This window comes from Zosterops lateralis (assembly GCF_965231275.1).
Source record: "Zosterops lateralis genome assembly, chromosome: 26".
Classification (NCBI taxonomy): Eukaryota; Metazoa; Chordata; class Aves; order Passeriformes; family Zosteropidae; genus Zosterops; species Zosterops lateralis.
The window spans coordinates 2,329,851-2,355,583 of NC_139786.1; the positions used below are offsets into that span (position 1 = coordinate 2,329,851).

General features: G+C 45.6%; 1 protein-coding gene across 4 annotated transcripts; it reads right to left on the reverse strand.

Annotated features, from left to right (window-relative positions):
* Positions 1 to 267: 267 nt before the first annotated feature.
* Positions 268 to 25,524, reverse strand: HIPK1 (homeodomain interacting protein kinase 1). Of its 4 annotated transcripts, none has more exons than XM_083878516.1 (16): positions 25,431 to 25,524; positions 23,398 to 24,490; positions 18,020 to 18,143; positions 15,986 to 16,105; positions 15,144 to 15,230; positions 14,193 to 14,377; positions 13,741 to 13,903; positions 13,153 to 13,375; positions 12,192 to 12,313; positions 10,476 to 10,610; positions 7,859 to 7,998; positions 7,522 to 7,704; positions 6,737 to 6,952; positions 6,257 to 6,495; positions 5,781 to 5,917; positions 268 to 4,923 (listed from the first exon to the last, which is right to left on the reverse strand). In XM_083878516.1, the coding sequence occupies exons 2-16, from the start codon at positions 24,486 to 24,488 to the stop codon at positions 4,435 to 4,437; spliced, it is 3,654 nt and encodes a 1,217-aa protein (XP_083734642.1). In that variant the 5' UTR covers positions 24,489 to 24,490; positions 25,431 to 25,524; the 3' UTR covers positions 268 to 4,434. The 4 variants fall into 4 exon arrangements, with proteins under 4 accessions (XP_083734642.1, XP_083734641.1, XP_083734644.1 ...); XM_083878515.1 differs by having other exon boundaries at positions 7,859 to 8,001; XM_083878518.1 differs by lacking the exon at positions 10,476 to 10,610.
* Between the last annotated feature and the right edge of the window lie 209 nt (positions 25,525 to 25,733).

The window sequence follows — 25,733 nt, forward strand, 5'->3', positions numbered from 1 at the left end:
GAATGTGCATCCCAAATGTGCATCCCAAAAAGTGCATCCCCAATGTACATCCCCAATGGGCCTCCCCAATGTGAATCCCAAAATGTGCATCCTGAATGTGCATCCCGAATGTGCATCCCAAACGTGCCTCCTGCATCCCCAATGTGCATTCCCAATGCGCATCCCACATCCACACCCTGGCTCTGCATCCCACACCACAGACACCGCACTCTGGATACCCCCAAACCCCTCTCCCACCCTCCTTAACAGACCAAGTGACCAAAGGAATAGAGTACAGAAAATTAACCCTTTTTATTGATGCATTGCAATTGTTCTACATTTTTACCATATTATGTAGAAAATACTTAAAATACAAGCTACTTTGTAAAACCAAAGACAAACATTGAATCCAAAGATAAACTATGTTTTCACAATGGACCCTTCTCCCATATAGTTAGTATTAAATTTTTAAATATCTATTTCTTTTGTTAAAATGATTTTTACATACCCCCTAAGTACATCAGCAATACAAACATAGATCAGTAATTGTCAGAAACTACCTGTATCTAGCGGCTTGTAAAAAGGAAGAGCACAACCATAAAAGAAAGTTAAATTTTACACAGTAACTAGCATATCAAATACATTTAATAAAGTAGGAATTCCATTGCAATATCAAGGATTCAAGCAGAAATACTAACATTACATATAATGTACTGCTACATGTAGTGAGATAGATATAGTTCAAGCTGAATCTGAAATCACACATTATATAAAGTTTAGCAACAAACAACCATGTGGACATGCGGGCACCATTCAGAAGTTTAAATAAAATTAATAAAAAAAGAAAGCAGGGCTGTGCCAATCCTGTCATTTAGAAGCAATTTAGTTTTTTCATGTACTAAAAGAAATTGCTGAGTCAGAGGTAAATTACTGCATCCCATCAATTAGGTGCTAAGCAGGAAAAGCCTCAGGAGTTGCCTCTGCAGGGGCTTATCACAGCTGCAAATACAGGTCAGGTAAGAGAAAACTGATTGAACAGCTCAAGAATCACACAGACAAACCTAGCTGGGACCACGGCTAGCAAATATTCCAAAGGTGAATCCCAAACTAGTTGTAAAGAAAATTAAAGGATGCCAAATTCCTATCCAGAGATAGCAGATTTCTCTCCAAAAAATGTGTAGCAGGCTCTGACAATGAGGAGAGTCAATTCTTGAACCCAATTTGAGGCTGGAGATGCAAGGGAAGAAGGGATGTATCTCCTTAGAGCAGAACACAACACACCTAAAATTGGGCATCATATACTGGGGCCAGACTGGGAGGCCCCGGCCCTGCTGGGGTGGGGTTTGCTGTGTTATCACAGAGGAATTTTGGGGTATTGTTTGACAGCTTGTTCCAAATGGAGCACGTTTGATTTTACCTCCATCATTTCCATCTCATCCTCCCTGTTCCAAACACTGCTGGGAACTCGGGCAGTGGAGGACATGACACCGTGCTTTGGGAATACATTTCATTGGGATTAATTGTGTTACAAGGCCTTTAAATGGACATTTCAAGCTGCTTTTTTTAGGGGAAAGTGGGCAAGTTCTCAAAATTATCGGCAGATTTTGCTAGAGGTCTTTTTTCTCTCTTTTTTTTTTTTTTTTTTTCCTGTTAGTGAAGTGTTTTCCATGAAGTCCTATTTGTGAAACAGGGAGTTGGAGCTCGGTTTGCCTTTTGGTGGAAAGGCACAACTCTGTACCCAAGAGGTATCTCAAGGCAAGTACTGAACACAAGCAATGTCAAAAAAAAAGCAAGAAAAAGTGCCTACAGCAACAAACAGCATCGTTTGCAGCAACGATGTGGCACAGCAAGGTTGGTTTTTTTCCGCACGCTCACGGAAGTGCTCCGACTACAAACACACTGAACATCAACGTGGGCTAATGCTACCGTCCAGTTCCACAGCCCTCCATCCCTCCCTAGTCCTCCCACCTCGAGGCCAGTCCAGGTTTCCTTTTAGCAGGAACGTGGGTTTGGGCATTTCTTGCCACAGCCAGGTCAGGACTGGCCTCCTTCCCGCCGGGACGGAACATAAACTGGGGGTTCAAGGTTACCAAACCTTTTATTGCTGCAGTAACGCGACCGCTGGAACCAGTTTATATCATCCTTTTTTTTTGGACAAGATACTTCATGTGTTAGATGAGAAATAATTCCTAGTACAAGGGACCCAAGGAAACAAAGTGTAGTCCAAAACCTGCACTGATTATCCAAAGTGAGTTATTTCCTCTGAACACTAAACTAGGGCTACAGCTGACAGACCTTCCCAACAACTCCACATTAGCAGTAGCATTATAAAACTTTTTAATGGTATTATGTGCTTTACAGCAGGCTCTCTTTGGTATAAATATTCTATCACCAAGCTAGCAATATTTTACACGACACGTCTGCTATTCCTGTGGGGGGGAAGGTAACGCTACACTAAAACCTAATAAAAGTGATTGCACGTATTTTAATCACTTCTTGCAATATTAGACTAAACATTCCAATGCATTCCCAGCACTAACCTTATTCGAAATGCACTGACAGACACTAACAGTACATGTGCCATTTTTCAAGGGAAAGCTTCAAAGGGGGGAACATCGCTTCACTGGGAACAAGAACGGAGCTGGGATGAGAGCGGTGACAGGGAGAGGGCTCTGCACCATCCTGCTGCTCTGGCTGGGGAAAAGCTGGGTGGGTGAATTGCTTCAATTCGACGGGGGCTTGCTGGTCCCTCGTAAGGCAAGCTCACTGTAAACTCTAGTCACACTACATCATCATTTAAGGCACTACAATAAGGGGACACACCAAACAACTCTTCATCACACATACCTGTGCAAAACAAATCCAAGGTATCCTTTCCTCTCGTGAAGCTCTAACTCCTCTCTCAGTGCTACAGTGATGAGCTCTAACCATTGCATTATATCACATACATTCCAACATGAATCAATTCATTTTGGTTTAAATACAAAGGATACAACACTTCCATCCCCAGGAACGTTTAAGAATTAGACAAACACTAAGTACAGAGTTCAAGTATAATCACTACACATTTTGATTACAAAGACAGAACATTTGGGGTTAGCAGGAAGTTTTGCTTGTTATATTTTTCTAATCAATATGTACATATTTCATTTTCTGTAAAATATTAAAACACCACCAATACAAAACTTCTAAAATAGTTTTAAATTCAGTAATAAACTTTAAAATCTGGATATTTTTTTTTTCCTTTTTTTCTTTTTCTTTCTCTTTTTTTGTCTCGTTTTTTTTTCTTTTTTTTTTCTTTCCTTTTTTTTTATTGTTGCAATTCCTACATGCACGTACTGTTTACAAGTCTTATTAAGAGCGCTTTAGAGTAGCTGCTGACATATCCAGGAGGATACGCTCACAGGAGTATAAAAAGCTGTACACATCAATACAGTGATGTTTCATTGTATTTCAAATTCATCTCCCTCCTAAAATGAATCACGTGAGGCAAAAAAAAAAAAAAAAATATTAATAAAAACAGAACAAAGCAAAGCCCTGTGCTTCTGCGAAGGAATCCAGCTCCAGTATAGGGCCAGCATCTAAGAAGCTGCAGAAACCAAATTTTAGAGCAATGCTGCATTATTCACTCTCAACTGGAGACAACAACAACAACAACAACAACAACACCCTGACAGATCTGCTGAGCTCTGTCACACAGTGAGATCCTGAATACAGTTTGAACCACTTAGAAGAATTCTGCAACGAACACAACAAAAAAAATTCAGCTGGGTCATGGAGAATTTTCTAGAAAACAAAGCAGACTCCAGGGTTTACAGGACTCCTGAATGTATCGTGTTGCTGGCATAAGGCAGTTGCCTCTACCAGTCCTTAAACAAAGCAGAGGAGTAAACAAAACACCTTTGACAGAAACATATATGGAGATGTAATGGCTTTTGCAGAACCAGCAATTTGTTAAAGACAAAGTGAATTAGAGAACAGATGTTAAAATAGTAAATCTGATTTTAAAACTGCCCCAGCAACGTAATGAGATAAACATGCACTACATTTTTAGTGGCAACGTGGATTTGTGCAAGCTGCTAAAATAGAATCTGCAGATCTTTTTGTTTAAGTTACACAAGTTAAAAAAGACATCAGGATCTGAGACACTGATTTGACACCCCTTTTGATTAGCAACAACAGAACAATTTTAAATAAAAGTGACCATGAATTTTTTCTTTTTAAAAGCATCTATAAAAAGTAAGTAAAATTTAAAAAACTTAATTAGTGACCCTCGTACTGGTAACAAAGCATGCTGCTCAGTTAATGACTGAACTCACCAGAGACATTTGGGAACAACATTACAACCAGATCAGGGAGAAACAACAAACCAGGCAGTCATTTCCCAGGCAGAGGTTCACCTGAAATCCTCCTCCAACCTCTCGGGCCCGTCGCAGGACAGCGCTTCACCGGCAACTACAAGTAGGAGTACTGGTTGATCTTGGTGGGGCTCAGCGGGTATCCAGTGTAAATAGCAGATCCTCTGGAAGCACCAATATAGGACTGGGGAGCGAACTGGTGTTGGTACTGGGCTGGGGGGACGTTGGCAGACGTCAGCAGGCTGGGCCCCACGCTGACAGGGACCTGGTGCACCAGGGTGCTGGGGTGGGCAGCGTAGGTGGTGTGGCGCGATGAGCCCTGCGGGGAGAACAGGTGGGCGATGGACGTGGTGGAGCCCAGCGTGGCCGCAGTGCTGGGGGCGTAAGTGTACATGTGGGGCTGGCTGGACAGGTGGGCACTGGCCGTGGCTGCTGCTGCCAGGTGGGGATGCACTGGGCTGCTGTGCTGGAAGGTGTAGGGAGCCTGAGAAATCGTTGATGTGAGAGGGGCCACGTAAGCTTGCTGCCGGCGTGGGACGGCGTTGCCGCTTCTCTCCTGCGAGGCCAGCACTGTGGTCTGCTGGTTCTGCAAGGGGAGGGGGGAAATGAGGTTTAGTGGTCATGGAGACTTCCTGATGGACAACTCCATCCCCCTGACACACCTGCAGATCTGAGAAGGTGACTGCACTTCCACAGGGACAAAGGTGACACTTTTCCTCTACAATCAGGGGTACCACAGCTGGATAAGTGCAGGCAGGTCCCAGATCTGATCCAGCCCCAGAGCTCCTCACACATCTACTCCTCTGCCACATGGAGAGGGTGGCAGCAGGGCTGCTCCATTTTAACACTCCTGTCTGGTGCCCATGCCAGAAGGGAACTGCAGGGGTAACAACACTCCCTCTCCTCTGAGAGGCTGCTGCACTGTGACCCAGAGATCAAAAGTCCTGATGCAAAATGAAGCTAAACCAATCTTTGAACTGAAACATTCAAAGTTGTCAGGTGTCAACCTTTAGCTTGAGAGAGAAAGTCCACACATAATCTACTGGTTGGAACTGTGAGGCCTAGAGAAAGGTAAAGAACTAAAGAATTTCTTCATACTGTGCATTCAAACTTTCTCTAATTCAATTGCCACTTGTTTTCACCCTCCTGAGTGGCAAGAAGGACCTGCTGTAAGTCAGGTCTGACAAGGAGCACAAAGAGGGACTATGGACACAACCACACTTCCTTCTACTCTCTGGTACAGGAACAAATCCTTTGCCTCGAGAAATCTCCCTGTACACCCCACAGAGTCAGTAAGATTCTGTCCTACACTCCACCACCCCAGGACAGAATCAGCTCCGAAGAATTATCGATCCTCTTGCAAGCCAGCCTTTCTCCCTGCCCCACAGGTTTCTAAAGCAGTCCTGAAGCCTCCCTGAGGCCAGCAGAGGCAGACAGGCTCACCTGGCTGAGGTTGAGGGGCTGTACGCCGTTGGTGACCACGCGGTGGGAGCGGTACCCCGTGGGTGTGATGCAGCATCCTGATGATTGCCCGCTCACTGAGGCCACTGGCTTGGTCTTACTGGTGCTGCTCAGGATGCCTGGAAGATGGTACAAGCTTAGTCCACTCCTCCCCTTCCCATGCTGGTGGTAACCAGCTCTGGGCAATAAAGTGACTGTTTCTGTCACAGAGACTTTAATTATGATTTCAAATGTGACTAAGAAACCATCAGGAATGTTTACGGATCTTATTAGCCAAATGTAAATAAATGAAAATTAAATTTATCAATGGCTATGAAAACAGACCAAAGCTTTCAGAACAGTAGCTGTGAAACTAAAGCTGAGAAAGACCCATTGTGGGAAGCCCAGAGCTATGAGGATGAATTGTCACAGGGACAGGAGAACACCTGAGCCTGGGCAGAGCACACTGAGATACCCACCTGAAGCCTGAGTGGCCACAACACAGTCATTGAGCTGCATTTTCAGGGGAGGGACGATGATGGTGCGGGAGCTGGAGCTGTCAGCAGCAGCTCTGCTGGGCAGCTCCAGGGCCCCCCCAGTGCTCCTGAGCGAGGACAGGGGGTCTGGGGCATAGGGGCTGCTCAGCGACGAGTCAGAGTCAGGGGAGTCGTTAACGGTGACGTAGCTGATGACGTTGGATCTCTGCTTCATACCCAAACTGCAGAGGAAAAAAAAGACAAAATGCAAATGGGAAACATTCTAGCTTTGCCCAGCAGATTAAAGATCTCCCTCTGGGATCTCACACCCTCCCTCCTTGTCAGACAAAACTCAAGATTAACTACAGGCACAACAACACAAAGATGTGATGGGGAATATTCTGTCTTATGCAGCTCTTTGGACTCACACACGGCATTCCCCACCCTCCCTGATGTGTGAGCTGAGCTAAATGAAGATCCCACCTGGCAGGTTTGTATTTGCTGTCCTCCTCCTCATCAGTGTCGCTGCGGATGGTGATGACACTGACAGGAGGGCTGGGAGTGTCGGGGATCACGATGGGCTGGTGCTGCTCCTGCACAGGGACCAGCACGTTGGAGGAGGACGAGGTGGAGCGCAGGGGGCTGCTCCCAATCAGAGAGTACACTTGGGTGGGCACGGGCTCCAGGGATGAGCTGGGCCTGCAAGAAAAGCACAGCAGGATTCAGCTCCAGGTCAGAAGCTCGGACAATCAGCATTAGGAACATACAAGCATAAATATACATAAATAAACAGAACCTCAGACACTCAGACAGCAAAGTGCCACAGACACAGCCAAAGGCACTTAGGGATGCTCTGAATGGGACTAAACCACCTGAACACTGCCAGAAACTGCCACTCCTCATTCAACAATTCTGTCACTTGCATTGTGATGGCACCAACACCCCAGGAGGGTAAAACCCCACTGATCAGGAGAGTAAAGTACTTGGTAAACCATGTCCTTGCACTCACTGAAATTTAAATCAGTGACTACAGCACAAAGGCTTTTTCCAAGACATCTTTAAATTGCAGTTGTAGCACAATAAAGTTACACCCTCTACAGCACAAAGGCTTTTTCCAAGACATCTTTAAATTGCAGTTGTAGCACAATAAAGTTACACCCTCAGTGCCTCTGTGATCAGAAGATGAGTTTTTCACACCATAAAGGCAATCTCCACAAACAAACTCATGGCTTTTCTAGGACTGGGAAAGGAAGCAATGCAATCCTTACTTGGCTGTGCTCGGTGCTGGCTGCTTGTTCTTCTTTGCTGGCACATTGCTGCTCTGCTGCTGCCTCACAACATGAGCAACCCCAACATTCAGAGGCTGTGCTGTGGCCAATGTCACGTGGTTGGTCAGCAGAGATGGCTGTTGCATGAGAGTGCTGTACTGATTTCCATGGGAATGTGCATTCCTGGAGCAGAGAAAAAAGCAGAAAACCCAAATCCTGTGACTACAGTGCAAAAACCAAGAGCTGCAGCGAGCCCCTGAAGGGCAGGGAGACATTGTGGGCAGTGGGATGGATGTATTCCCACTTGGCAGGGAGATGGAGCCCCTGCGATCCTTACCTCCAGTCAGCCAACTGCTGGCTGCTGCCGATGGTCTCTGGGATCACGGCTGCTGGCTGGACAGAGTTGTGCAAAGCAACCCCTGGGAGCTGCTGCCAGGTGGAAGGGAGCAGGATCTGCTGGGTTCCCCCCGGCCAGGCCTGCTGCAAAACAACAAACACAGACACCAGGCTCACTAGGCTTCAGTTCCTGCAGGGGCAGGCAGAGATTTGTCCAAGCAATAAATGCACTGGGGTGGGTTGTTAGCTTGCAGAGATACGGCTCATCAACGTGAAAACCAGAGGAATGAGCTTCCCCAACATTTTGCTCATCTCTTTTATCACTGCTGTCACCTGGAGAAAACAGTGTTTATATCACGCTGCACATGCAGCCAGGTATTGCACTGCCAGGTGCAGCAGCACTGCTTGGGACCATTTTTGAATGTAAACTTACACCACTGTTGGGCTGAGGAGTCCCAAAGTATTAAACCAATCTGATCCTTTCTCCTTTCCTGCCTTTCAGGGCTCACACTGAGAGAGCTGAGATGGTGTCATTATTGTGGAAATTCAGCCACCTCAACTGAAGCATTTAAGAAAAGCCACACTGAGAGATAATTTAGTTACATGAAGGCAGGTTCAATTCGTTAATATTATCACTGCTCCTGTCCAAATAAATTTGACAGCGCAATATTTCCATGATTTTGATAATATATAGCTTTCTCTCCTGCAGCTTAAACTGCAAAACCTGCTGGTTTAAATTCAATATCTCTGCAAGTAACAGATCCACTTAGTACAAACACCAGTTCCGAACAAGAAGCCTTCAAAGCAGAGAGCTGCTAAAACCTCTGCCAACATAAGCGGAATAATAATAATAATAATAAATAACAATAACATTGAAAAAAAATAAAAAAAATAAAAAGAGAAATATGTTAAAAGTCACACCATGCGTCTTTCCAAAAGCCAACACCTGCACAAGACAAAGCAGAGAGTTTAATACAGCAAGATATAAATTCCCAATGAGAGGCAGAAATCGGGCCTTCCAAGCGACGAACTGTTTTGACAGAGGAAGGACAAAAATATGCAAAGCTTAGCAAATGGCTAATGCAAACTCAGGGGAAGCAGCAAGGGAGAAGTGTTGGAAGCACTAAAGGTGAGCAAATTCACGCCAAAGGCTCCCAGAATCCAAACAGAACTAGTCAGGTCCTCCAGAGAAACTCAGAACGCAGGCTTGGAGTCTGGAGACAGCCGGCTCTGATCTCCACTGCTGTACAGGGGAGTTGAACCTCAAGTCCACTGCACACACACAGCAGAACAGAATTTGCCTGTTGAATCAAAGGCCAATTAGGCTTTGGAGAACGCTGCTAACAACTCACTTGTGTCCCAAGCTCTGCTACAGTCACCCCTTGCTGTTTTTAGAGCCCAGATTGCAGCCTTTCAGCAATCGAAATTCGACAGGAGGAAAGAAGAAGCACCCCTGGGTCTGTTTAGCTCAGAGCTGTGACCAGGAGAACCCCACTCTCCTGCCTTCCCATCCCCAGAACCAGGGAGCAGCTCACTTGGTTCTCCAAGAACTCAAATGAGTGGGTTTAAATTTCAGGACAGGTATGACTTGAGCAAATTCCACTTCAGCAGAGGCCTCCCTCTCGGAAGAAAACGACATTCAAACTACCACTTTAAAGCCACAAGAAACAACATGGTTCACACAATGGAATGTGCTTTGAAGGACATGTGAGGATACCAGCACTTCAGTGCACTGCAATGTTTTCATAAGCTTCACTGATCTGATTCTGGAGTTTTACAATGACTTCTTTGTGGCACTTGCACAGTTGTTCTGATGCAGGTGCCAGAATACAGAAGAGGACAATTTTGCAAACATACACTTCTTTAAAGGTGTGTTCATTCCCTTCCCCAATCCTTTTTTAAAAATTGTTCCAAATGACCTAAAAGCTAGCTATTGCCATTTTGGATACTAGAGCTCACCTTTAATTTCAACCAAGAAATACATATCAACTGAAAGTATCTGTGAGGAACACAATCTTTATCTGGATGAAGCAAGCTACGTGCGATTGGCTATAAATAACAAAAGGCCAGAAAATTATTGTCAATGTTCAACAGAGGTTAAGAGAAATCAACTGCTAGAGCAATACATTAAAGGATTTGCTGTCATTAGGGATTTTAGCCTGTGCTTAATGATCTGAAACATTTCTCCATACAAAGCAGCTTTACACGTGTTGCAAACAAAATATGGAGCTAACTTGCCAAGTAGGTCAAATTCTGGCCATCCAGGTACCTGTAGCAGAGTCAAGCTAAAGACTGATTCCTTTGTATTCCACAATCAAAAGGCAAAGATAGGAGAGTAAGCAAAGAACAAGAATGATTATAACTCTTCTAGGGTCTAGTTTAGAAGAGCTTTCAATACTAGGCTAGCAAAGGTAATAGTCAATGGATCTGGATTCTTTACAGAGCCACACTAAACGTCAGAGTCAGACAGTGCTTCAGCAATGTTGGGGAGGAAAACAACAAGACATTAAGATGTAGCAAGAACACAGCCACAAGATGGCACATGCTTCCATGCCCTCTGCAAGTCTAAGTTAAAACAAAAAACTCAGTTAGTGAACACAATCAAGGGAGGCAATTACCAGTACTGCAGCCGTCTGTTCGACCAGCGCCGGCCGGCCGGCTGCGCAGTTCAGGGTAAAGGGCACCGCATACTGCGGCGTGATGGTGGCTACTTGAGGATGAAGAGTTGCTACCATTAGTGGTGTACAGCTTCCCTGAAATGTAGATCAGGCAGTGAGTGAAACACACGAGCTGAGGCAGGTCAGTGCAGGTCAGTGCGTTGGGCGGGCAGGGCCAGGCGCGCGGGAAGGGACGCACCGACACCGACACCAACACCCAGACCCTGCAGCTCCTCCACAGGAACCTTCATGGCCCTGAGGAGAGCACCAGGAACTGGGAATCTCCAGTCCAGTGACACAGTTCGAAAGTCAAAACAAATTGGGGAAAAAAATCTGGGGACGGGAGGAGCTCTCCGATGACACAGTTCGAAAGTCAAAATGAGCTGGGGAAAAATTTGGGGATGGGATTTCTCTCTGATGACACGGTTCAAAAATCAAAGTGAGTTCGGCTACTGGCACTTTACTGGGTCCCAGAGGGTAAGTGACAGCCACGCTGCACTAGCCATGGTACAGAGTGCACCCCAGGCAGCTCCCTGAGAACCTCCAAATCCACACATGGAACTCGTGAGGAAAGGTAAACTATGGGATTTCATGGAAGGCACAGCAGGTCTTTGGTGTCGTGGAAGAGCAAAGTTATCTGTGATTAAACCACCCAGACATGTATTAATCCATCAAATGTCTAATTAAAATTCTTGGTGTACAATTTGCACTCTTGGATTCAGTGGATTCTGCTTTCTGTATATTGTAACCTCTGTCACTAATTGCCTTCAAGGGGATTCTGCTTTTTGTATACTGTGACCTCTGTCATTAATGCTAAAGAAACCAGCAATCACAGAATGCCACCTAAATATTTGGACTGAACAATCTAAAAATTACTCCCCTACAGGAAGGTCAGTAAGTGCAATATACTGCCTGAAGAGTAAAACTAACAGAGTTTGTGTTAATGTCAGCAGAAACTAAAACTATGCAAATAAATTAAAATGCACTTAACTATAAAGGCAACTACAAATTTTCAGTGAAGAACTCATGAATCACCAAGCACTTACTGTATACTAAAGGATTACTTTTTGGAAATTAAAATGGTTTTAATTTATGACACATTACTAATATTTAAACCAGCATTTTTAGAATGATTTGTGAATTTTGGTATTGCATGTTGCTTAAACTGCAAACTGCAGAAACAGATATGTCATTGCTACACATTAATTCACACTAAGAATGTAACTAGCTGAAAAGATTCAGAAATAATTTTGTTGATTTAAACATGAAATTTTAGCATGAGTTATCTGTGTTGTCACCTCTGTTTAACTGGGATCTCACTTCTCACAGCAATGATTTCTCCTGCCAGGTTTTACAGTGTAGGCAAAAATGACCAGCACTGCCTGTAAGGCAGTGTCCATGCCTGAAAAATACAGTCTGTTTTCAGCAGCTGAAAACCACATATTTATTCCCATTATTAAATCAAACTCCTAAAACCAGGGAGGCACACGACATAAAATAGCTCAGACTTAAATATTTCAGAAAAAAAAAAACAAAACAAAACACGAAAATATTGTCTTAGAAGTGAGCTGCATTTCATCTTTCAGAGTGTCCTGAGAAACCCCTGCATTCAGGCAGGATCTCCTGGATGGTGAATTTGCAGTTGAGCCTATGAGGGGCTTGGGATGTTTTTTTTACCTGTGTGAGAACTCCAGACTGGATCTGCAGTGGTTGTGCTGCAGGTGCTTGTGGCACAATTGGGACAGCATTTTCCATCCTGACTGGGAACCCAGAATGCTTTGTAGTTGCCTGAAGTCCAGCTGTGGAGGACAAGACACAGATCACTAAGCTGCTTTATTATCCTTTCATTTGTTTCCAAAAATCAAATTCCTGCTAGGTAAGGGCAGAGGATAGGGTCGGATTAAGGGATAGAAAAGCTTTGACAAAATCCTAGTAAAACACCAGCTGAAGTAAATATTTCTGCACCCTGGGATCCTGCAGGGCCATGATGGACAGCCTGGCTCTGTGGAATCTGGTTTGCAGGAACAGTAACACAGACACCTAATTCCAAGCTGCCTGAGACAAGTTTAAAGTCCAAGCCTTACACCATCAGTTCCCATATCACAAATAACCCTCCAGACTAAAACAATCCAGGTATCAGCATAACTACAGAACCCTGAGGACGAGCAGAGGCATGAACAGAGCTGTCTGTGCTAAGCTCACTGACCCACAGCCTGTGACAATCTGCTGGCAGCAAAAACCTGCATCAGGGCTGTGAACTGAGGCTCAAACACCAGATATTTGCTCTTGAGATAACAAACACACTGATTTTCAGGCAGGTCTGGCTCCTCTGGTCCCTGCTTTCTGTGGAATGCTGCTGTGTTCAGTTTGGGGGGAAAAACTGGTCGAGCAACCAGCTGGAGGCTGCAAGCCAGGCAGGCAAGATCCTGTCACCTTGTTCCAGCAGGGCCTGGAAGGGAATCAAGCTGCCTGCACATGTCTGACCTGGTTCTGCACTTCCATCTGATGCAAGAGCCTTGTGTGACACCCACAGAGAGCTCTGCTCAAAGTCAAGGTTTTCTCACTTTAGTGTGAATCGCAACTTCTACAGCCTTAACTGACTGAAACCACAGCATCACACCAAAGGTTCTGGGCTTACTTTGGAAAGCAGGGGGACAAACAATGAAGGTTTGCTGGAAGGGGTCTGTCTGTGTGCAGATCTGGGTGGTTCCAGGCTGCAAGGAAACGCTCTGCTGAGCCACTCCTGCCACTGGGGCTGCAGAGGATGGGTACAGGGCAGACTGGTAGTTGAGCAGGGAGACATCAGAGTTGGCCAGGGAAAGAGTAGCAGCAGCTGTGGAATTGGAAGCCAACACACTGGCCTAGAAAAAAAAAAAAAAAAAAAAAAAAAATTTATCTCTTGTAATCTTATCTCTCTTTGTTATAAAGCAAACAACAGGAACCATCAATATTAAACCAGGAGGAAAGCACCTGGAGAATGTTTTGAGGTAAAAGGTTTAAGACAACACAGAATGAAAAATGTGAATTGTACCCAATTTACTTATGTTGTTAAACTGACAAATTTTCAATACATGAAGTAAAGAGGCTCCTTGGCCTGAGTTTTGGAAAATTAGACTTTGAGACAAGACTATGAATTTTGGAGAGTAGTTTGAATTTTGGCCTGAAGGCACCAAATCAGCCTACTCCGTGTTTTTTATTAGGATAAAATAGGTGAAAGATGCTGTACCTGGTTGTGTACTGTGTTGAGCTGGTTGTTAAAGCTCATTGTCAGGTTTGTGCTTGTGTTAGGAGCAACGTGAGTGGTGAAAGGGCTCTTGATCTGATTCACTGTATCATACATGTTCACTCTTCTCTTGCAGATCTCCATGTTCTGAAAGCAAGATTTCACACTGGAACAGAATGACAGAAGGAAAACATCAGATTTGTGAAAACAGGACACGGATGTGACAGATTCCCAACTTTGTTCACGTCCTTTAGCTTTAGGTTCTTTTAAATCAACAAAGAACGTCCTAAAACATGAAAAGGAAGCTTATGAACATTCCATTCCTTACACATACCATTGCTATTTTCAGATCAGCCAGGAACTGCAGAAAACAGCACTGACAGAAAGCTGGGGAAGTGCTGCCCCTGTGATTCCAGCAAATCCTGAAACAAAACAACCCATCCAAAGGAGCTTACTGGTTACTGTGGGGGAAGTCCAGCAGATGTGCCATTGTAACAAACGAATGGTTCAAAGTCTTCAGTGGAGTAATTCTCTTATCTGCATCAATTGTCAACATTTTCTTCAACAAATCAATGTATTCCCTTCGGTCAGCCTTCTCTGCCAACATGTCGGTCCCTTCTAAGTCTGTAGACATATTCACCTGGAAAATCAAGTGGGAGCAGTTCACACAAGCAGCAAATTAATTGCTGCCTAACAATTCAATTAACTTCCCATCACACAGAAATATTTATTAAGCATTTCTGTCTCTTAGCCAGGCTAATTTCAGGTATCACAGTGCTAACAAACTGCCTCTCCCCTGCTCATTCAAACTTCCATGAGGAATTCTCTTCTCAACAGGGAGTTGGGTTTATTCAAAGGGACCAACCAGGTTTCATTCTCTACTCAAAGGCAAAATGCCCCCAAATTTTGGGGGAATCTATAAAGGGCTGGCAAGCCAGAGTGATTCCACCTTCTCTGCACAAATGTAACCTGATGGTAACATTATGATAACCGGATTATAGCTACAAAAGCAATAGAAAATTTAAGATTTTTAAAGATATTAAGATATTTAAGATTTTTAAGATATTAACATATTTAAGATTTTTAAGATATTAAGATATTTAAGATTTTTAAGATATTAAGATATTTAAGATTTTTAAGACATTTAAGATTTAAGGCCTCGTGATATTAAAACCACTCAGATATTCCTTCATTTTACCTCTAAAGAGAGAATGCAAATAAAAATGATCTGTAGTTCTTGTCACTATTTCCAAAGTCAAATATGGTAAACCTCCATCAGTGCTCTGAACTGCCAGTAGAAAAGGACTGGCTGCTCCTCATTTTTAGAGATTCCTCCCAAAACTTAAAGTTACTAAATTAAATGTGAAAAATTAATGAGTTATCTGTGTCCCAGGATCCCCACACACCTGCGCCATATCATCCAAACAGTTGAATATATATTTCCGAGCTTCTTTTGATTTTATTCCTGTTTCCAACTCGTGTTCTTCTGGGGTCTATAAAAGAAAACATTAGTATAAATTGAAATACTGTGTATTGATAAGGAAAAAGCAGCAAGAAATTTGCAGAGGTAGATGATCATTTGCTGCTTTCAGACACACCAAACACCAGCAGGTCAAACCCAAAGAGCCCTGGGAGCCCATTCCCTCAGCTGGAAAGATCATTCATTGCAAAGCTGAATTAACAACAGGGTGATTTCATTTCAAGGCTCCCTTGGGTGGTGCATTAGCCAAAAGAACTGAAGGTTTCTGATTTAGGAAAGGCTATAAATATTTTAAATCCCTCTTCTAGAAAGAAGAAAGGCAAAATTCCCTTCTTTCTGCTGCTCAGCTTTAAAGGCAAATCAGGCCTCAATCCCATTCTTTCCTGTCCTCTGCCAACTCATAACCAGATTCCTGTAAAACTAACAAACCCATCATGAAATCCTCCCTATTTTACTGGTTGGATTGTCAGGAGATGACAACAAGATGACACACTTCCCTGAGAATGAGCAGCCCATAATAAGCACCCATCATTCTCAATGATGGAACACCCACTCTTTGCTGGTGCTATCATGAACTGCTGCTTTATTTTTATTTTTTTTTTTTTGGCAGAGCAGCTCTGCGCAGCTCCTGCAATCCCAGACCCCAAACCAGCCACGTTTCAAAGCCAATCCTCACTCACAGTGTTTTTTCACAGCACTGCCAAAACTGGGTGGGGAATTTCTATCAACAAAAAAAAAGAGAATTGGGGATGGAAGAGACAGACAAACCTTGAGCCTCCACAGTGGGTATCCCAGATTTGGATCTCTGTTAAAAAACCTGCTTGTTTTCGTTCCTGCACTGAGAAGATACTCCGCTGGAAGGCCTTGAGTTTGGGAAATGTAACGAATCTAGGAAAGAAAATGACAAGAGTGAGAACTCCCACCATAAAGAATTCACAGCTAGTGGGGTAATTAACAGCCAGGTTTGTTCACAGCTAATGGGAAATTACCTGTAAAGAAAAATGCAAAATTAAAGGGACCATCTCAAGTATTTATAAAGCTACTTTTGCAATCAAGCAAAAATTTTAGGTTTGAAATGCATCTTTGTTATTTTATGGAAATATTCTTTGCTATTGTATATGTAAGCAGACTGTAGGCTTTTAAAACATTAAACAGTGTAAGAAACACATATTTTGAGGCGAAAATACTGCAGAATTTACCATGTATGTATAAATAATTAAAGGCATAATTATCCAACACCATTGCTGTGCCTGCCTACACAATACACCAGCCACTCAATTTCAGAATAATGCCATGGCAAAACTCTCACTGACCAAGAAACCAAGACCAAATATCCCCAAATACATTTAATATACTTATTTTTACATGTTAAAAAAAATTTGGCTGAGAATTTTGGAAGATGCACCTGAATCCTTGTGATGGTCTTGATAAGACACTGGTAAAGAGGTAACAAATAAAAAGAAAATAACGAATTTATTAAAAACTCCACAGTGTTAAGCTAACTATGCCTTGATCAAACCATCAATTAAAGATTTCTTATTTGCCAAACTCCTGCTATGTCACTGTGCCAAAACAGGGCCCTGTTACAGCTTGTGACAACATGAATTTCTGAGCTCCCTTTTCAAATAATCCAAGGTGGATCCAAGTCCTGCATGTGAACATTTCTTGTATCTACACAATAGTTCAGGTAACACTCCTATTTTTACAGGAAATAACTTTTGTTTTATAGCCAAAGGGTGTCTAAAAAAAAACTCGCTGTAAATCCCATCCCAGCCCATGAACTCATTCCTGGAGAGGTGTCCTCTCACAAGTTCCACCTCAACTTTCACTTGCTGCTGCAGAATCTCAGAAAACATGAAAGCCAAGTCATTCCCCAGTCTTCAAGGGAAATTCAGACATCAAAATGAACCCTGTGAAGTTACACCTCACAGAGAGCTGCAAAATCCTGTCATTAAGCAATGGAAAAAGCAGCTCCTCCCCAGCCACCTACATGAGCAGATAAGGTTCTCAGAATGACACAAAACTCAGAGTACAAGGAAACCACCAGGCCCTACCTCAGCTACTTTAACTCATTATTCTCGTTAAGGTACCACCGTGTTTCCTTTGGAAAATTTACAGTGCTGGGAAGATACATGACAAGTTTTCAAACTTAGTAATTTTCATGTATTTTATCACATAAGGAAAACCATACCGAGCACTGTAACAAGATCCCACCACAAAAACCCCAGTGGAAAAGCTACTCTGAAAAAAAAAATCCCCTCTCATAGACTTTTTGTCCTTTTATAGGCACTGACTAGGCCAGGTAATAATGCCAAGTATCCACAGAAAGGACTAATTAGTTCAAGATGCCTCTCAGAGTTTTGCCCTTGGATTCCAAAGACACACTTTGCATAAAAACTGAAGGTTGCTGTAGGTATTAAGAGGGCAGGAATGATAGGTTTGCTCTGTCCCCACATGGAAAAACTGCCCTCATGGTGAAATTACAGAGGGTGTTTCACACCAGGACACACACACCCCTCACTTCTGCTTTGGCAGGAAGGTGTTTCAACAGCTTTTGGGTTTGGAAATCAGGGGTTAACTACAAATTGGCCACTTTTTTTTTGGACAGGATAGACTCAGCTCGAGTGAAAACACACAGAACTCCGTGCTCCCTGCCCAGAGACAATGGGAATATCACAGAGAGAAAATGAGCTCAGACAGCAGCAATGTGCACTGATGAAAGCTGATGCAGGATACAGGGGGTTTAAACATAGAAAATTGTGGTTTCATGTGAGGATCTCACATCCCCCCCCGTGCTCTCACCTGGTCGTACTCAGATGCTCCTGGATACAGAGGCCAGCCCAGAAACAGCTCAGCAATGACACAGCCCAGGGACCACATGTCAATGGCTTCACAGAACGGCAAACCCAGGATGATCTCAGGAGCTCTGGTGAGGAAAAAAGGGAAAGAAAAGGCCAAAGTCAAAGCTTTTTACTCTGGAAGTTGCATTTCTTTCCTGTAAAGGGTAAAGCCCTCCATGCATAAGTAAATCTGTGTGAATATAAATTATTCACTTTAAAGCAGAAGTTGTTTCCTTGGGTGGCCTAATGGATCCCGACCTTTTTATCCACTTAAGTGGATTCTTTTATCGCCACGGTGCCCCCCCAGCTCCTAGGAGGCCTTTTTATCACAGCTGCATAAAATTACTTCTTGAGTAATCAGTTTAATTACACTTGACAGTGTGTGAGGTGTCCCTGAGACAGCACACAGCATCACAGAATTGTGGAGAGAACCTTCAGGATCATCTAGTCCAGCCTATCCTAAAAAAACTGGGAAGAAAAGCTCTGGCAAATAGAGACTTTCCTAGGAGAAGGTCTTTGAGAGCCCAGGTAAGAAGCTGCAGGAGGTAAAGAAGAGCACCTGCAGAGCCAGGAAAAGGAGCTCCTCAGAGAGCTGTGCTGGGTTTCTATCAGCAGGTTTTCATGCAGGGTTTGCTCAGAGAGTTTCGAGTCTAAAATGGACGCAGAGAGCCCAGCTGGAGGTTGTGTTTCAGGTTTCTGTGCACTCAACCACACCTAATGCAAAATGTACCTGTCTGGCCCAGCCTTTATGGGGAGGTGATAAAAAAACTCACACTCCAAGCAGGGTTTGGTTCTCTAACAGGTTGGAATTTCAGGGAGATTTGTGTCTGGAGCTGACTCATAACACAGAAGGATGTTTTAGTACAGCTTTTCACCTACACAGAGTTCTGAAACAAACTCAGGCTGTTCTGGCAGGAGAAATTCTGGTCCTACATTTGCATAGAGCCGAAAAGGCCCAGGTGCTGCAAACCCCACGTGAGCTGCTGTGAGAATTTACTCTGGAAAGTACAGGAAATAAGAAAGCCTTGACCTTCATCATGCATAACTAACAACGAGGGCAAAGGAAGACAGAAAAGCCCTGAACTGCAGGTACCCATTTCCTGGTCATGCCCCAGGGCTTGGGTGGCATTTCTGGTGTTACACTGTGGATATTTCAGGTGTTAAAAAAGGCTCTGAAACCAGCTCTGATCCCTCTACAGAACTCTAAAAAGCAGGGCTTATATAATGTACAGGTGTCAGTAAATTTGACACTCATCCTCCTGGACTGCTCAACCTCCCAACTGTTTGACTGTGGCAAGAAGTGACTCCACAATTAATCACCCTTTGTGCTGCAGAGACACAGATACACCTTTTGTTTTAGGTGTCCACACAGGTGTCCCTCCCCAAAATAAAGGCACTGAGCACCTGAGAAAGCACAAAATCAGGAAAGGCCAGGTTGGATTGAGCTTGGAGCAACCTGGGATAGGAGTTTCAAGCTCTCTTCCAATCCAAACCAGTCTGGGGTTCTATAAAAAAAGATAAACAGCTGAATCCTGTTGCAGTGAGGGTCACCCTTACTCTTTATTATCCAGATTTTAATAAGTCTGAGCCCCCAAAAGCAGAGCCATGATACACCTTCAGTAATCAGGATAATAGATGGTTCAAGCTAAGACATAATGACACTCTCTACTCAACACTGATCTGTTCCTACCCTCCTGTTTGGCTGTCCCTGGCTGTTGTTGACTTTGGAAAGGTTTCTCAGACGTGAAAAAATAAAATGATTATGCAAATACGAGCAGTAGCTGATATTTGAATGCTGACTGTCTTGCTAACATTTATATTTTAAGGAAATATACAGAATGGATACAACTTTCTACAGGCTAAGAGGTGCAAACCAGAGGAATCTCTCTCTTCACAAGTAGAAAAAAATACAATTTATACATTTACACAGGAACTCCCCTTGCCATTACTTTATGAGACACCATCAGCAAACTGTGCTGCCCCTTCTGATTTTCCTGATGCAGGAATTTCCAATTCAGAAAGGACCCAGACCTGTCATATAAGGAATGCTGCATTTGGACTGGCAAACAAACTAAAATATAGATGGTTTGTGGAATATGCAGAGCATGCTAATCCTCCTCTAGTGTGTTAAACCCTCCCCACCAATTCCAGTGGAAATAGAGATTTGTGGCAGTTTGTTGGTTTTTCACTCCAGGATGGAATAAACTGACATATTCCTAAATATCAATATCATGATGACAGCAAGTTGAAGTCTTGTATTTTATTCCCTGTGACAAAAACAAATAAACTTCTCATGAGCCACCTGATTTCATTCTGATTTCAGGACAGGACTGGGAAATCAGAATTTCTCTCATCTCCTTTTACACCAGTGCAATTAGCAGCCTTATGAGATGTGAGCTGAACCAGGACAGCAGGCAGAGGTCACTTCCATAGCTGCTCTGCCAGAGATTAAAGTGATTTTACCATCTTAAGCTCTTTGAAATAAAATCAACAACACTCTTTGCACAGATGCTTGCCAAGCACTGCCTCCCAAAGCTGACAAACACACTCAGGCACTCTCAGAAGAGAAAACTGCAAGATTTCCCTCCCAGCATTTCCAAACACCCCCTGTTTACACCTGTGCTTTGGGATGGTGGGAACACAGAGCCTGTGCAAGTGCAGCAATGCAGGGAGCAGCAGGGCCAGCTCAGAGCAGGATTAGCAGAGCTGGATTTGGCAGCAGGAGCTGCTGCTCCCCAGGCCAGCAGGGCTGGGACAGAAGTAGGTCATGGAGCCCAAAGCAGAGGTGAGAAATGGATACTCCTGCACTCTGCAGCTCCCCCAGTGCTCAGGGCCACCTTCTCATGGCCCAAATTGTCCAGTCCTACAGTCTGGGCTCCACACTGGGCCCCAGGCAGCACCAGAGGGCAGGGAGCTGAGCAAGACTCCCAGGATGGCTGCACTCACATAAAACACAGGGCATGAGTAAACCCCACTCTGCACAGCAGGGAGATCAGTATTCCAGGGATTTTTTATTTATGCTGTTTCCTTCCATTGTTCATCCTCCCCAAGAACAAAAGCGACCTCACCTGAGGATGGTACTCTTGTTTTCAGGTGAGGAATTACTGCAAAAACATCCCTAGAACTGCCACAAAAACTGTTCACTGCAAAGAGCTGATCTGCTCCTACTCCATGATGGGCTTCAGAGCCAAACAATTCTTCATGGGCACTTTTACTCACTCTTTAAAGTGTGAGCAGTAGAATTTCCCCTCCTGAGGGCAGTCAGGCAGCAGAGGCAGCAGCAGTGTGTGAAAAAGGGATCCCACCTCAGCCCTGACAAACCCAGTGTGACATCCCAAAATGTACAAGGAGCAAGGTGTCACTGCCAGCAGGACACCCAAACCCTGGGCAAGTTGAGCTGCTGGACAGGATGACCTCCAGCAATTAATAAAAGAAGATTATTTTTTTTTCCTTAAGGGTATATAAATCAGAAATCCATCTTACAGCATCCAAGTGTGGCTGGTTTAGAGGTCTCTAGCAGCCTAGGTGTCAGTAACAGGGATTAAAAGCTAAAATGTGAGCACAGGGAAGTTTATTTTTAATGGCTGACAGAGAACCACATGAAGAATTGGTCTACGCTCTTTCATTAAACACAGCATTGAAAAAAAATTTAACTTGGAACTCATCTGAGCACTAATTTAATGTCAATATGGGCAGAGCAATCCAGTTCTCCCACAACAAGCTGGTTGCTGCGCCATCTCTGTAAATTCCTAGATTATGGATTTTAGTAATCATCACCATTAGACTAATTACACATCACTAAATACTAGATTTCCACATCACAGCATTCTTCACTCCAGCCAAGCAGACAGTCCAACGCCACCTAATCCCAGGTTATTTGCCTTTCTGGCAGAGTCAGTCACCCCAGGGGGCTGGAAGGGGCTGGGAGGGCAGTGCCCCACACACAGATGGAGCAGGAATTTCCCTCCCTGCAGCCCCTGGAAGATTCTTATCACCCCTCCCTGCTTTTCCTCAGCTAAATCTGTTTTCTAAGATACCAGAAACTGGAGAGCACCGTGGGCCTCCCCAAACTCCTTTGCTGACATGTGTGGCAAGCCAGATAGAGCAAATTCTTGACCAGTGGTCACCTCTTTCCATGCAATAATAACAAAACTGATGATGCATTTTAAAGAGTGAGGATTTTTACAGAGCCGTGGGGCACAGGCGACAACGAGGCTACAAAAAAAAAAAAAATACCAATCAATAGTTTAGAATTGGAAAGATTGGTGCCAACAAGCTGAGCAAAGATCATGAGCAATGGATTAAGAAAAGTCTGTATCACATGAAAGGAATGTCATGGAAAGCTGGTACTGGGTTTCAGAGTTAAAAAGAAAAACAACACAAAAACAAAGGGAGCAAGCACACAGGGAGCATGAGGGATGAACAGAGCAAACCTACAATAAGCCAGGCTTTAAAACTGAAGTGAGCAGCCAGGGAAGACATCAAACAGGGCAGAGACACAGGGTGGGGTGGAGTGTCTCAGTGCTGTCTGGTCCCAGCTGGAAGGACTAGATACTAGTTCTGACTTTTGCGTCAAGTGAGCTCACATTCCACCCAAAGCAACCCTGACAACACAGCACAGACTCTTCACAGCCCTTTGAAGCCACAACTTCTTTCTGCATCCATTTATTGAAGTCTGCTGCTACTTAAATTCAAATACACACTTAACAGAGTGTGCCAAGCTGGAGGAATAGTTGAAAGAAACAGCACAGCTTGCTTTATGCAGAGTCTCTGAGTTTTAACGTTTTCTGCCCATAATTTATTTTTAATTCTGGGGCAGGAGTAGGGTAAAAGACATCTCTAAGGGAAGGTCTTTCTCATCACTGCTCTAAAAGAGCTGCAGGTCTCATGAAAGCATGACTTAGCCAGGGTTGACACAGGAAGTCATATGCTCCTCAGACAAAGATGAAGAATCAGAAGAAACAAAAGCAAATAGAGATTTGATTTCCCTCTCTTCTAAATGCCCAAGGTTTCAGATCATGGCAGACAACCCCAAATGCACTACTGAACACTCCCACACTGCTTCTCCAATTTGCCACTTCACACAGTGTCACAAGCCAGTGGACAGGGCAAAACCAACTCAGTGCACTGATCTGGGGACGGGAAGGAAGGTGCTGGGCTGCAGATTAAGCCACCCTTGCAAGGCAAACACTCTTATTTATTTACATCCAATTTTCAGAAGAAATCTCCAGGAAACACGCAGAGCTGATGGTTTCCTGCTGCCTCTCAGCTGGGGTTGGACAGAAGAGCTCAGTGCCTGCAGCAGGATCAGCCTGAGCAGTGAGCAGGGGCAGTGCTTACCTGTAATACCGTGACTGCAGGTACGTGGAGCACACGGCCTTGGACACGTGGCTGGCTGACCCAAAGTCTATCACCTTCACCCTGTAGGGCTGCCGTGCAGGATCCACCAACATGATGTTCTCTGGCTTCAAATCTGCGTGGATCAGACCCAAACTCTTCAGCTTCATCAAGGCAGTAGCCACCTGCTGCAGGATGGGCCGGATGTACTTCAGGGGCAACGGACTGAACTTGTTTTGCTTTAGGAAATCATATAAGTTCTGTTCCAGCATCTCAAAGACAAGGCATGTATGATTCTTGTGTTGAAAGCACTCGTAGGAGCGGACGAAGTTGTACTCATCAGCATTCTCACTGCTCAGGCGAGACAGGATGCTCACCTCGATCTGGCCCTGCCTGGCGTAGGAAGGGTGGTTCTTCAGGATTTTGATGGCTACAATCTCCTTCGTGCTACGTTTCCAACACTTGGCCACCTGCCCGAACGTCCCCCGCCCCAGGAATTCCAAGACCTCGTAGCTGTTGGTCATAGAGCACAGGATCTCATGCTGGACCAGCTGATAATCCCCCTCCCCACTGGAGCTGCTGCTCTTTGTGGTGACCGTGGTGGTCGTGGCCGCCGCACCCACCGCAGGTCTGTTTTGCAGCATGAGAGGTGGATGTTCCTCAATGATCTGCACGCTACCGTTGCTGTCGACCTCTTCACTTTTCCTTTTTAATCCACATTTTTGGTATGGTTCCAGCAAAGAAACGTTGCTCCTGTGGGTGAGGGTCTGGCTGCTCTGGAAGGAGGCGGTGGCGCTGCTGCCGGTGCTGTCGGCCGCGGTCACCACGATGTGCTCGACGGAGGGAGCGGGGAGAAGGAGGTTCTGGTCGTAGGCAGGGATGCTGAAATTGGCTACCTGATGAGAGGAGCTGGCTTGCCCTTGAGCTGCTGCTGCTGCTGCTGCTGGGAGGTTTTTGCTGTGGGTATAATACTTGTCACTACTGCTCTGTCCTGAAACATCCCAGACAGACGGCTCCACTTTCAGTTTCTTGGCACTGCAGAAGGCACTCGAGGATACTGACGGAGGGGAGAACACCTGCAGCTGTGAGGCCATACCTGGGGAGGGAGAAGAGAACTCATCAGGGCCAGCAGGTTCTGATGGATAAGATCCTGTATCTGCACAAAACTCAGGATGAAGAGTGTTTTTCTATGGTGCCCCAGCACCGAGGAAGGGAACCTCTGTAACTGCTGCTCATAAGGGCATCACCAAGCGAGGCTGTGCAGGGGGGTTACTGCATTTGAGAAGCACAGGGCTCTTTATCCAGCTCTCTGAGGGCTAGAGGAGTCCCAGAATATGGCAGAAATCAGAGTCAATTAGGTTGGAAAGGACCTCTGAGATCATCGAGTCCAACCCTGTGACCAAACACCACATTTCACCCAGACCGGAGCACTCAGTGCCACGTCCAGTTGCTCAAACACCTCCAGCGACGGTGACTCCAGCACCTCCCCGAGCAGCCCGTTGCGATGTGTAACCAGTGAAGAAATTCCTCCCATTGTCCAACCTGACCCCCCCTGGCGCAGGGAATCGCTCTGTGCCCTCGTCCTGCCGTTCGTCACCCGGGAGAGGAGCCCGACCCCCACCTGGCTACACCCTCCTCCCGGGGACTTGCAGAGAGCGATAAGGTCACTCCCGAGCCGCCTTGTCTCCAGGCTAATAATAAAAAAAAACAACCCAGTACCGAAGAAAACAATACTGAGGATCGGGGGAGCGCAGGGAGACCTGCTAAAATTACGATCCCGTCCCCAGGCCTGTTTCCTGAGCTCTGTAAAAACAAGAGTCGGTGGGAAAGCCAAGCCCGGCAGGCCCGACCTCCCCGCGGGGCAGCGCCCGCCGCGCGGCCCGGAACGCCGGGCCCAGACCCCGCCGGGCCGTTACCGGAGCCCGGGCCCTCCCCGCCGCCGCCCCGGGCCCTCCCCGGCCCTCCCCGGCCCCAGCGCGGGGGAAAGGGCGGGCCCGGGCCTGCCCGCCCCGCCGGGCCCCGCCGCCCGCACTCACCGCCGGTGGGGGGTTCTCAGCCGCGGGCCGGACCTGCCTGGGGGACACGCGGGGGTGCGGAGCCCCGCAGCGGGCTCATCATAGCCCCGCCACGGCCGCCGGCCCGGCCCGCTCGGCCCGCGCTCGCCGGGGGGAGCCCCCAGGCCGCTCCGCCGCTGCCGCCAGGCTCCGCCGCGCCCTCACGGCCCGGCCGGGCTCCCCCCGCCCCGTCCCGCCGCCGCCGCCGCCCCGGGCCCGAGCGCCCCCGGCCCCGCCGCGCTCCCGCCGCCGCTCCGGGCCCCGAGCCCCGCACAGGCCCAGCCA